This window comes from Pinus tabuliformis, chromosome 4_2, assembly GCF_031772625.1.
Source record: "Pinus tabuliformis cultivar Carrire ecotype Pingquan chromosome 4_2, CPIR1, whole genome shotgun sequence".
Classification (NCBI taxonomy): domain Eukaryota; kingdom Viridiplantae; phylum Streptophyta; class Pinopsida; order Pinales; family Pinaceae; genus Pinus; species Pinus tabuliformis.
Genome location: NC_142304.1, coordinates 710,970,624 through 710,984,760, shown reverse-complemented (window position 1 = coordinate 710,984,760; position 14,137 = coordinate 710,970,624). Strand labels below are relative to the sequence as shown.

Below are 14,137 nucleotides of genomic sequence, written 5' to 3'. Positions count from 1 at the left end.
CTATGTATCGACCAGATAAGCAAAACCAAAACATCAATATCAAAATTACCTCAATATGATGGTCTCTTGTCAAAATATGAGATTATGCTTATTGGCTTCCCTTGAGATCAACATTATTCCACATTGTCTATTTCCATATTGTACAAGAATACTTATATATGCATTCACTTTTAATAAAAGTGCCCATAGAACTAATAAGCAAGCTACAATATCTTCTTCCTTGGAGTTGTCATTGTCAACTCTTTCTCTTTCTTCAGGAGACCATATATGATGTTGATCAATATCATCAAACAAACTTTCCTTCTAGCCTCTTTACATGTTTTTGTGATATGTCCTACCAGAGATCCAAGTCATATCCCAAGCAAATCATCAATATCATATTTGCCAAATTATAACATCCTCTAGTCAAAGTGTTATGTCAAATTATGCTACTTGCTCCCTCTGAAGTCAACATCCTTTTGCATGTTCTATCTTCACATTGCAACAAGGTTTTGCTTCATGTTTTAATCATCAATGTGTTCCTGAAATGAACTAATTAGTTGGAAGCTTCAGCATCATTTCCTTTGGGGTCCCTATAGTTCCTTCCTTCAATCATGTTCATCATTTTCAACAAGCACTAACATTGCTTTACTTTGTTTTTTCATCCTTCTTATTTTGCCTTTGTAGCTTTGACAACCTTCATTATGTGCCTGCAATTCTCAATATCAAGTACAACCAAGCAAAATATACAAAGACAAAAGCATGATGTCAATTTTGTCAATCTAGGGTTTCCATGATATCTCAAAAGGTGTACTTCTAGGGTTCTAGTTACAAACCCTATATTTGATTTAACCCTTATTAGGGTTTTAGCGAAAACATTAGCCCTAGGGTTTCGACTTTCAAGCCCTAGGGTTTATTCAATTCAACTCTCGCTAAGGTTTTACCATATACCCTAGATTATTCTTTCAAAATTTAAATCCTCAAACCCTAGATGCTATATTTCCAGTGCTAGAGTTTCCTTAAAGGGAACAACCAATTAGGGTTAGGATTTTCGTTCTTAGGGTTAATTCAAACTAAACTAGGGTTTAGAAACCCTAAGTACTAAGAGTCTTCAAGAATTCATAATGTACAAGTCTCATAAACCCTAAAAACTTCATAGTTATCAAGACCTACAAGGAACCGCAAAACCATACTGTGAACTGCAAAGCCCTAGGAACTTTTCAGACCCTTTGCAAAACCATACTGCGAACTGCAATGCCCTAGGAACTTTTCAGACCCTTTACCTTTATCATAATCTTGATTTCCAACATAAAATAAATTACACATACCTCTTGCCATGACTTCTTCTCGCAAGGATTCGATCCTTCTATGATTATCAAGTGTGAGTCAAGTCATTATCCAACAAAGGTACTTCAGCTTTTTCTTTTGCCCTTCACACTAGGTTACAAACCGTAGAGATACTCTGCAAAGTCCTTGTTTGTTTCTTCATGGGGTTCCCAAGTTTTCACAAATTCATAGATTGGGTTCCTTCTTTTTGTCACAAGAAGGTGACTCAAACTTCTTCTCCCATGTACCTTAGTGTTTTAAAATGTTGTCAAATCATCCATTAATCAAAGATGCCTGCCATATGTCCAATGTCGCTATTATCATCGTACCATTGTTCAACATCATATCTTCTTCTTTCAAAGCTCCAGGTCAGCTTACAATTATTACAATTGCAATGCCACAGCAATACCAGTTTCGATTTCGATGTACAGAGGATCGTAGCCACAGTGAAGAGCCAGATAAGCGTAGTCACTGCATATGTATAATGTAGCAATCCAGAACGTCACCATGAATACGTCAGCCATTGATCCTGAGCCACTGAGTCTTCAATAGGAATGTGAATCTCAAAATAAGAGCCACTGTGCGTGAGCGATTGCACAGTTCAATGAGAAATGTCGCAGAGACGAGCCACGAAACCACTATCCCAATTGTTGGACATAAATTGCGATCCATAATATGAGTCCACCTCTGAGATGGATGCGGGTTGTCATAGAAATATTGTGCATCAAATGCGAACCACGTGATCTCAGTGCAAGCCAAAAGATGATACAGGCCGAGCGGTTTACTGTAAATTTACGAGCCATAATAATATACATCGACCCACAGTGATGTAAAGTCGTGATGATATATTAAGCGAAAAGATAGCCATAATAAATTTACCAGCCGCTGATAGATAGTAAGCCATTCCTGTCCATTAGTGGAGATAGTTGGGTAGTATTTTAACATTTATTTATTTATTTTAATTTAAAATTTTATAAAATTAAAAATAACAAAATTATTGAATTTTTGGCGTGGTTGATGAACCATATTTGCTGGTTCCAAACTGTTAAACTTATGAATTATATGTGATTATTACCGAAAACATATCTCAAAAAATAACAAAATTATTTAATATAAATAAATTTAATGTAATCTTATATCATTTTATTTTATTGTTTATGTTCAATTTATTTTAATTATTAATTGAAAAATTAAATATTGTTGTGTCATGTTATCTATGTATATATTAAAAAGTAAAAGTAAATTATTAATTTTAAGTTTATTAAACATTAATTCAAGATTTATCAACAGTTGAGAAGGATCAAATCTTTGGAAGTGTAAATTTTTATTTTGAGTGCAATACTTGAAAAAAGGTTTGCCATTAGAAAGATTTGATCATTTTATGTATTTATGTATTTAGTATACATAAACCAATAAGGTAAATTTAATTAATATGACAGTTTCAAAAATCAAATAAACATTATTATTGATCTAAAATCACTGATAAGTTAAAAAAAAAAAAAAAAAACATTTTCTTTGGAAAAAAAGGAAAATTCATTGGAATTTTATGCCTTTAAATAGGCTACATTATAGAAGGATACCATGGGAGAATCCATGGGTTCTCAAAACGAGTCCAATAACCTGTAATTTGAGTTAAAATGTTTATATAACATTATAACATCTTTTGCATATTGGGTTGGAAAGTATCTCTCCTCAAAATTAATAACCTGTAATTTGAGTTAAAATGTTTATATAACATTATAACATCTTTTGCATATTGGGTTGGAAAGTGTCTCTCCTCAAAATTAAGAGGGATTCACATATTTTAAAATGTAAACTTCTTTTTGAGTGAAAATTGAGGAAGAGTTTACATCTCTAGAAATTTGATTCTTCTCAAACTTAGTAGATTCCAAATTAAGATAGGTTTCTTAGTAATTCTATTTATACTAGATATAAATTTCAAATTTCTTATATATAGAAATATTCTTTTCTTTTTAATTTTATTAAAAAGAAATATAATGCATATAATTAGATGTATCTACCCCATTTTCTTAATCATGTTTTAGACATTTTTTTTTTAATTTAATGTTTTAATGAGAGATGCATTGCACTTGTGTATTCTTCTTCTAAAGTTATATGTAGAGTTTATTGTAAGTATTAAGTTTATATGTTTATTATTAATTAAATTTAAGTAGAGAATTTTAAAAAATCATTTATGAATATGAATCCTTTTTTTAATTAAAATTTATATTGCATCAAAATAACTTCCATACAAAATTAGAATTCATTGGTAGACTTGAATACTATCGTGCTTTGTCACAAGGGAAACGAGACTTCCCAAGAATGAGATCTATTGTTTATCATCCAAAACTATTCTAAAATATAATTGGCTTGCAATTAAGTTTTTGACATGCACTAGGAATATTGATTGCTAATTATTGTTGGCTATGCATAGGTTAAAAGAAAATAATGTACATAAGCCAAGAGGTTGGGCTAACATCAAAATATTGATTGTTAATTATGGTTGGCTATGCATATGTTAAAAAAAACTAATGTACTGAAAGTAAAAAACATAAGCCAAGAGGTTGAGTTAACATCAATTATCAATTATCAGACCTGCCAATAATGGGATCTATTGTTTATCATCCAAAACTATCCTAAAATATAATTGGCTTGCAAATAATTTTTTGACATGCACTAGGAATATCGATTATTAATTATTGTTGGCTGCATATGTTAAAATAAACTAATCTACTGAAAGTAAAAAACATAAGCCAAGAGGTTGGGCTAACATCAATTATCAGATGAAGTGATTGTAGCTAGAGGCTTGAGGTTCTATGTGAGCCAAGGGAGTGTGAAGGCTGACTATGCTAGAGGCTTGAGGTTCTATGTGAGCCAAGGGAGTGTGAAGGCTAACCAAGCAAGAGCGTCGGTGGCATTGGACTCGTTGGATTTCATTAAGACATGTTATGATTTTATTGCAGCTCTCATACTTTTCTTCGAGCGCCTTCCCCAAGAGCATCTTCATTTGCCAATGAAGATTGATGTAATTGAGATATTGGCTCCATCTTCCCCTGGTATGCCTAGGGTCTAGAACCCAACTAGCTACTTTTAGCTTGGATTTCAGAGTTAGAGTAAGCTTGGAAATCATTAGTGGTTAAGGCTTCTAACTGACAGATTTCCTCTTGGATTTCTGGAGTGGAGGAATGAAAGATAATTACAGTGGTTTGAGCTTGGGTTTGAGCCCGAGGTTTTCCCTCAGGGTCTCAACCTCTAGACCCCTGTGGAGAGTGCATACGCTAATGGGACATAGCGTTGAAAGGAAAAATAGGCACAGTGAAAGACACCCTCAAATAGAGGGGCATACTAACAAGACAAGTTAGTAGGGACGAGGATAAAATTAGAAAAAACTTAACACTCAGCGTCGAGATTGGCCTAGGAATGGAATTAGCTAGTAGCGACAGAGGAGGGGTGTACAAAGAATAGCTTCAAGAAAGGTCAAGTAGCCATAAAACCCAGGTCACACCAATTAAATTCCACACCACCAAGGCGCCCTACAAACCACAAACCACAAAGATTGGACATAGAAAAATTTACCCCACGACTGTATGGCCACTGGTCGTTGAGATGTTGCAGACCAAATCCAATTTCTCTCTAGCGATCTCCCATTTCGGCTTTGACCCTATTGCAACTACTTCCAAAGTCCCAAGAATTGCTACCTCCGCACCTATCTCCCAGTTGCAAGGCTAAACTTTGGGGGACCAAGACCTCTAAGCGCCAAAGCTTCGACAAAGTCAACATCGTGGGAGAAGTATCCCACCTACGACTGAGAAACACCTTTCAGACTGCAGAATAACACAGAGCCACAACAGATGGGCCAAGAGCTCACGATAACAATGAGAACTACCATCTTAATGCGAAGGGATGTGGAGACGACCTCTAAGTGCCAAAGCTTCCACAAAGTCGGCACCTACGACTGAGAAACACCTTTGAGACTGCAGAATAACACAGAGCCAAAACAGATGGGCCAAGAGCTCACGATAACAATGAGAACTAGCATCTTAATGCAAAGGGATGTGAAGACGATTTACATGTGCACTTGTACAGAGTGGGATAGCCACACCATCCCCCTCTTAATTGCCATAGGAGGTGACAATATGGCAAGGTTCCCCATATCATTTACCATTGTTTCCATATGGCAAGCTTCCCCATATCCTTTACCATTGTTTCCAACACCCTCATGAGAGAGAATATGAATCATTATTGTAAATTGTATGGTAAAATAGATTTTACTTTATACCTAGTATATTTTTTCAGAAAAAAAAAAATAAAAATAAATAAATAAATAAAAACTACTTTATACCTAGAATATATATAGATAATCTTAATATATATTCTAATTTTTAATTATATATTTATTAATTACATCTATACATAAAATTTTTAAATATCATATTTACGTTATTTAAATTTATTTTAATATAATATATATGTTATAATTTTTTAGTAAATAAATTATTTATATTTTATTAATAAAACCAAAATTACCATATAACAAATTCCAACTGAATCCATTTATTATTTTTATTATTCTTAAGATTTCAAATTAATTTTTAATGGATTTTTTTTTATCCAGAATGAACATAATTTTTTTTTATTATCACGCTTTTGGAATGAGCCAGTTATGTAATTGTTTTTTTTTTTTTTAAATTATCACACGCTTGACAGAATGAGCATCTCATGGAAAAGATGTACTGTGTTTTTTTGTTATCACACAGGAGCCATGGCTAAATGAGCATGTACTGGAAAAGATGGACCATCTGCTTTTCCACAAATATAAAGGGGTAAATGCAACCAGGGTTGGAATTTGATGGGTTGTCAGTCATGGGTGATTTGCCCTTTAAATACGAGGTAAAAAATTATAAAATTTTCAAAAATCTACTTTGGAAACATGAAAACAGGTTGGAAATTCTGAATAACGTCAAATGTGAAGGACTAGTTATTTTTGAAATTCCAACCCATACAACCTTAGGATGGAAAATGAATTTGGATAAATTTTTGGAAATAAAACTAGTTGGATTCACCGTTTTTTTGCAATGAATGGTCAAACGGAGTTTGTGAAATCAGAAAGCATGGGAGAGAGAAATGAAGAAATGAATATGTTAGGGGAAAGAGAAATGAAGAAATGAATATGTTAGGATTGAGTTGTGTGTAAAAAATCATCATTGTATTTTAAAGAAAAGATTTGTGATTTAAAAAATATTAATAAAATCTGTTTTTTCTTATTGTTTTAAATTAATATAAATAATTAATAAAATTATTTAAATAATAATTAAAAATAATAATATTAATAGATCTGTGATTTAAAAAATATTAATAAAATTTATTTATTTTATTGTTTTTAAATTAATATAAATAATTGATAAAACTATTTGAATAATAATTAAAAAATAATAATAAATAGTTAAATTTAATATTTTTGTGATCTATAATGTAGATATAAATTTTTGGGATGAAATCTTGAAAACAAAAAGTGGCTCTTTAACTTTTGAAAATATTTTAATTAACCTTTTTAACCATTACCATTCAAATCTTTAAATAATAACATGGCTACCTAAAATACCTTTCGATTTTAGCACCATCATAACATAAGAATATGCCTTTTCACATTTTATTTTGGATGCATCCATCATAAAAAAATATTTATGGTTTTATTTTATAGTGTGTATAATTGGATATATATTAAATCTAAAATATATATATACATATTTCATAAACCTAACAGAAGTTGATTATTATAATATATTATATTAATTTATAATTATTTATAAAACTAGTTTTTAGTATTTTTTATAATTAATTTCTTAAAATATATATAGATGATTGAAGTAATGTGTGCGCTAAAAACATTGAAAGATTTAAAGGTTAAATCCAACTAAGTTTATAGAAAGGAGAGGAAGCTATAAATCCCTAAAAATTTCTTGCTCATTACATGTCAAACAAGTTGTTGGATTACTTTGAAATCAATTTAAAAAAAAATGAATATTATAATTATATATATTAATTTGTATATTTTTACCAAAAAAATTATATATATAAAATAATTTTAGTTATTTATATTTTAATTTTATTTTATAATATATAAAATTATAATTATGTTAAAATATTTAAATCAATTAGATTTATTTTGATTTTAAATTGATAAAGTAATGAAAACTCATTAGAAAAAATTTAATAAAAACCATTATTTATGTTTTCTTATAATGGTATAATAATATATTATTTTACAAGTAGATTTATTACTTACATATTTTTTTTTTGACTTTAACGGTTATGTTTTTTATTGAATGGCGGCAAAACAGCTACCGCGTGCTGGTTACATTGAAATAGGTCCTCAAATTTCTTGATCCTCAGAATTCTTGTTACATGACGAATCCATGGACATGCTTTGTTTCTTAAACTTCTTTTAGGGAAAAAACGCAGCGTCTTTGCCTATTAGTTCTGGACATCAATGTTGGAGCGATTGTCCACACGATCAAACGCTGATACCTGATGCCCCTGGGAGATTGCAAAATTTGGCCTGCTTAAACCTAGGCTGTGAGATGCTGACCACTAACTCGACTGCCAGAAGAACCGTTCGGATCAGAGTTTCTTCAATCAGGCAATTGAAATGTCGACTTCCCTCTCTAGTCATCAATCACATGTAATCCACCGGACAGATTTGTAGAATTGTAATGCAATTTCCTTGGACAAACAACTTGTTGTCTCTCACTGTTTAATCCGATGCTTTAATAGGCTCGCAGTTTAGATTAGCTTGCTCTAATACTTGATTCAACGTTCCCTTTGCAGAAGACCGGGCGGTGGAACCGTTGGAGAGGAACAAACTGTTACAGGATCCTCTTTCTGAAGTTAATCTAAATTCTGGGAAGGAAAGAGTTGCTAACAGACTCTGCAGACTTGAGAACTGAGACAGAGGAAGGACCCGAATAATGCTGCCATTCTTGGCTTTTTCCAACAAGGGGTTGGGGAACCAGAAGAATACTCTTTTAATACTTCCAGAAGCTCACCTGTACCGTAAATTCAACCAAACAGTCACTCAACGTCCATGACAGTTCAGTGTTCTGCTGGAAACAGAGCCTAAGAGACTGCCAGATACAGAGATTCCAAAGTAACAACTTTTCATGATTGCCTACCCTTGGAGCTTGGTGAAGTTGAAACCTGGAAACTAGAACAGCAAACCTGAAGGGAATCCAAGATTGTTGTCTCAGAAGCTGAACCCATATACATCAAAATCAATTTCCTGGTAAAGCCTATTAAGGGATGATACAGAGAGAATCAACCGAATTGACTGAAAGGGTTCTTTGGCTTTTGGCAGAGCCAAGATTTGCTTCCAAATCTGCCTCAGAATTTAGCTGCCTCAATATGTGGTAGAAGGATATTTTCCGAAATTTAGCCAATAAGGGTCTAATTTTCTTGAGAATATGACCTAAATGGATCTGCAAAGGATTTGAATGTGAATTCATTGCTTGAATGATAAGCCGAGAATCTCCAAAGACCGTCAGGGTTTGAATATTCCAGTTAAGAGCTAGAGTCAGCCCCTGCCACAAAGCTAGAGCCTCTGCTCTATTGTTTGATTCGATTCCTAGACCCCAGTGATACCTGAATAAAGAGGTGCCATCAGGTTTCAGAAGAACTCCACCTCCACCCGCAGCGCCAGGATTGCCTTTAGAGGCCCCGTCGAAGAATAGACAGTGGTCATCTAGGGCCGATCTCCACTTTAGAAATCCCTGTTCTTCTAGGCGAATTTCCCACATTGCATGGCAAGAGGCTGGGGAAGTAGTGATGGATTGATTTTTTGGGACAATTTCTTTCAGCCAGAGCTCCTCCTCACTGTCGAGCTTCGCTTCATTCCTTAAGGCTGGCTTGACATCCAACGTTTCTCCCAATATAGCTTTAATTTTGGAAATTACGCTGTTTGCTGTGCAGCTTTCTCCTCTAAAAATTCTGTTATTCCTTTCCAGCCATAACTTCCAGCATATGAATTTAGGGGTCCACATCCATGCAGTTTTTAGCAGATTTTTTTTATTGAGGCAAAAAGGTGATAGCTTGGCCCACTCATGGAGGAGATTTGACACATTACTTGGCAGCTCAAACTTGTTCGCCATTGAACTCAGAACCCCCTTCCAGACTGTCTTGGCAAAGGGGCACAACAACAGCAGGTGATCAGCTGATTCTTCCTCTGAAATACATAATGGGCATCTAGTTGGCCCTTCCATTCCCCGTTTTCTCAGGTTGTCTCCTGTCAGAACACTGTTATGGGCAAGCGTCCAGCTGAAGAAGTCGATTTTTGGGAGAGAAGGGAAGCTCCATATGAATTTCCATGGCGTTGGGTCTGGAGGAACATTCGGAACAGCAATCAATCTTTTGTATCCTTCCGCTGCCGAGTAGGTACCTGTATGGGAGCCCCACCCTCTTTTGTCCTTGGTTGTTGCAGACAGAGGAGATTTCCCTTGCAGATTGTCTAACAGTAAAGAAGCTTCTGAATGCAAATGGTATGGGACCTCTCCTAGATTCCAGCTGTCCCATCTTCTGTCAGCATCCTCCGTCCAGTTGGATATGTCCCAAAGTGTTTCTTTATTGTTGGATTGCAGCCATAGTTTAATATTTGCCAGGCCTTCTATCTGGTGTAGAGGCTGGTCTCCAAGAATCTGATCTTTCCAGATTCTAATTTTCTTCCCATTGCCTGGGATCCAGTAGAGATTGGTAATGAAGTTCTCCAGGGCTGCGATACAAAGCTTGGATATAGGGGAACCTTTGGAGTTTTTTGGAGGAAGTTCCAGACATCTCAGTCGTTGACCTTGGAAGTATTTCTTCCACAGTACTTTTTTGCTCCAGCTTATTTTCCCTGCCACAATATTCCACAAAATTTTTGAGCCTAGAGCGAGATTTTGAGCAGCCAAGTCTCTCATTTGCAGACCTCCTTCTATGAATGGTTTCTTAATGGTATCCCAATTTACTAAGTGAAGTCTTCTTTCATTGTTTTTCCCCCCTTCCCACAGGAACCTCCTCAGCAAGCCTTCCATTTTACTGAGAAAGGTTTTGGGGGCAAGGAGAATGGAGTGCTGATAAAGAGGCGTGCTTGTTAGGACAGATTTTATAAGAATTGTTTTCCCAGCAGTGTTCAGCGAGGAGGCTCCCCAGGCTTGTATTCTGAGCTTTAGCTTGTCTAACAGGGGCATCCAGTGGGCGACTTTAGGATTGGATCTGAAAATTGGGATCCCAAGGTATTTGAATGATTCCCAGTCCTGACAGATTTTCATTTCCAGAAGCCTAGCTATGTCAGCAAAATTTTTGGCTGAGCAGTTCCAGCCATAGATTGTGCTTTTTGAGTAATTTATTTTACTGCCGGAAGCTTCCTTATAGATGTCCAGTTCCTTTTTGAAAGCTCTGGCCGAATTAATGCTCGCTCCACCTAGCAGCAGAGTATCATCGGCAAATTGGGCATGGTTTATATCTTTGACATTATGCACCATTCTAAGGCCTGGCAGAATTTGGATTTGCTGGCAGAAGTCGAGCTGGAAACTAAGAACTGAGGCTTGAATAGCATAGAGCAGCGGGGACAGCGGACAGCCTTGTCTTAATCCCCTGGAAGCTGTAAAGAATTCAGTCGATCGACCATTTACCAACGGTGCAATCCAAGGAGAGGCAATGCAGGCTTTCACCCAATTTATGAAATTTATTGAGAAACCCATTTTCATCATAACAGCAAACAGAAAGTCGTGCCTCACCCTGTCGAAGGCATTAGCCAAATCTAGTTTTATTACCATTCCTTTCTCTTTTCTCTGGCCACTTGAATGAACTGCCTCTTGAACCAGCACTATATTATCCAGGATCTTTCTCCCTTTGATGAAGCCTCCTTGGTTCTCCGGTATGATGTCCGGCAAAATATTCTTGAGGCGAGTGGAAATTATTTTGGTAATCAGTTTATAACTAGTATTACACAATGATATGGGTCGAAATCTACTGAATTCTGAGGCTCCTTTCTATTTCGGAATCAAAGCAAGGAAGGCTGAATTGGTACTGCCTCCTATCTTTGAGCAAAGTTGGGTCTTCCTGACCATTCTCAGGAGGTCTTTTTTGATAGTTGACCAGCAAGTTTGAAAGAATCTAGCAGTGAACCCATCAGGCCCTGGCGCTTTGTCCGGTTCCATGCCATCCACGGCTTTCTTAAGTTCTTCCATGCTGATCGGAGCAGTCAGCATATTATTGACAGAGTCTTTCACACAAAAGGGGATTAGATTATACGGATAGGCTTGAGGATCTATAGGCTGGTCATCTGGCGCTGAGTAGAGATCTTTAAAAAAGGAAAATGCTGCTCTCTTGATACCTTCAAAATCATTAATCACTGCCTCTTGGAATCGGATTTCTGAGACATTTTTGAATTGCTTTCTAGCTTCGGCATGCCTGTGGAAAAAACTTGTATTTTTGTCGCCGGCCTGTAACCATAAATTTCTAGATTTTTGCCTCCAATACTCTTCTTCATCCCTACTAGCTTTATGAAGGGCTTTTTGCAGCTCAACTTCTTTTTGGAGAAGACTTTGGGTAATAACTGAATCCTCCATTGATGATTGGTGAACAGCAAGGTTTTCTAAAGACTCTTTTCTTTTGGAAGCAGGTGTTTTCAGAGTTTTAGCCCACTCCTTGAGTCTTCTCTTAAGAGCCCGCAACTTTTCTTCCCACACGAAGAAGGGGGATCCCTGTATTTTCCGATTCCATACTTCAGAAACCAACTCATTGAAATCCTCTTGCTGAATCCACAATGGACTAAATCTAAATGGAATTGGGCCCAGAGAATCATCCATGGAGAGCTCGAGACTTATGGGTTTATGATCGGAAGTGCAGTTGGGCAGAATTTTGGATGAAGCCATAAGCCCGTTAGTTAGAAAGGAGGCTTGGACAAGGAATCTGTCCAACCAAGCAGCTATATGGGTGGGGCCTAGTCTTTTATTAGACCAAGTGAATTTCCCAGCTGATGGTTTGATGTCCTCCAAATCCCATCCAATCATGATATCTTCTACCCATTCTTTGGCCGGATCCCTTACAGGGGACCCTCCTTTTTTCTCTTCAGCAGCTAGAGTAACGTTCAGATCCCCTGCAATAATGATATTTTCTGGGTTGTGCAAAACAAGAAATGACTGGAGCGAGTCCCAACAAATTTTTTTCTCCGATGGAGAGACCGGAGCATAAAGGTTAAATATACTTACTTGTTGACCAGAATCTTTGTGGAGGAGCTGAGTGAAAATCCAGTGCTGGCAACTTTCTTCCTGAGTCAAGTCGTATTTGGAGCTGTCCCAGAAGGAGGCAATCCCACCAGAGGCACCTCTAGCACTGACAGCTCTACCAGGGCCTTTGCGCCAAAATGTTTTGCTGGATTGGAGGAGAAGAGTGTCCTCCAGTTTTGTCTCCTGGATGAGAAAGATTTCAGGCATATGCAACCTCACAATGTCTTTCAGGGCCTCTTCTTTCAGCCTGCTACCTAATCCTCTGCAATTCCAGGAGACGTATTTCATTATTTATTGGAGTGGGGGGGAGTGGCCCCTTTTGGAGCCTTGTTATGCTTGCGCCCGGATCTTGTGTTCATCATTCCCTTTAGAGTTTTCTGAGAACCTTGGAGAACATCCATGTAGGTTTTCTCCTCTCTGTGTTTTTTCTTGGATTTTCGGCCCCTGGTCGATTTGATAGGAGTAATTTGTGAGGTGTCTGATTCGGAGTCTCTTTCTTCTGAATCTTCCCCTGATTCAGAGGCAAGACTTATGTGTTCATCATTGCCTGTTTTTTCCCCTTGATCTGCCTTGGCTGGTTGGGCATTTGATTCTTCTTCGGTATCCTTCCTTTTCTTTGGTTGATCTTCAGTTTCTTCATTTTTCTCTGAGGTCTCCCCCTTTTCAAGTGAGGATGGGCCTTCATTTGAGACTGGTTTGGTCTTGTCATTGATCTGGGGATTTCCCTTTGATCCTGATTGCTTTTTCTCGTTTGGCTTTGAGACTACCTTTCCCTTTTTTATTTCCTTCCATCCTTATTCTTCCTCTTTGTCCCCTGATGGTGCTTTGGGGCAATTTCGTTGAAAGTGGCCGTGCTCATGGCAGATTCTGCATTTGAATGACAGTTGCTCGTAGTCCAACTTCTGGTAATGGTGCCAATCTCCCACTGAAAGCTTGATGGCTTCCGGTAGTCCAGCTTCTAGGTCAACTTCCACGCATATTCTGGCGCAAGTGTATTGGCCCTTGTTATCCGCTTTGTCTATGAATCTGCCCAGTCCGTTTCCTATCTTTTGCAGAGCTTGATAGCTCAAGCAGTGTATTGGCAGGTTGGGGAGCCGGACCCAAACAGGGACCTCCTTTGGAACATCAACTGAGGGGTCAAAGTCGGGTGTCCATTTATTCAGGAAGAGACCTTGGTTTCCCATGAAGTATGGACCGTTTCTGAACACCAGATCTCGGTCTTCTTTGGTAGTGAATTCGAAGATGAAGAAGCCCCTTCCAACCGCGTAGCTGATCACATTATTGGGGAGCAGGGGTCTCCAGTTTCTTTGCACCCATTCATCAGTCGATTTTGATGTTGGCCACCGGCCCATAAATTGCCCTACTAAACCTCTGTCAGCCAAGGCAAGGGCGATTTTGATTGTTTGATCTTCTGGCAAAGCTATTTCTGGGATTTCTTCCAACTTTTTTATAAATTTCGGGACTTCAGGATGATTTCGTTTTTTCCCTCTCTGCGTTAATATGCGTCTGAATGCTTCTGCTGGGGATATCGGTGGGGTGGGAGAGGTCTCCGCACCCCCTGGAGCAGCCAT

General features: G+C 37.0%; 2 protein-coding genes across 2 annotated transcripts; both read right to left on the bottom strand.

Annotated features, from left to right (window-relative positions):
- Positions 1–8,597: 8,597 nt before the first annotated feature.
- On the bottom strand, positions 8,598–12,212 carry LOC149171474 (uncharacterized). Its single transcript, XM_089425997.1, has 2 exons — positions 11,434–12,212; positions 8,598–11,274 (listed from the first exon to the last, which is right to left on the bottom strand). The coding sequence occupies exons 1-2, from the start codon at positions 12,210–12,212 to the stop codon at positions 8,598–8,600; spliced, it is 3,456 nt and encodes a 1,151-aa protein (XP_089282123.1).
- Positions 12,213–13,360: 1,148 nt separating this feature from the next.
- LOC149171473 (uncharacterized) lies at positions 13,361–14,137 on the bottom strand. Its single transcript, XM_089425996.1, has one exon. It carries the CDS (start codon positions 14,135–14,137, stop codon positions 13,361–13,363), a length of 777 nt encoding a protein of 258 aa, XP_089282122.1.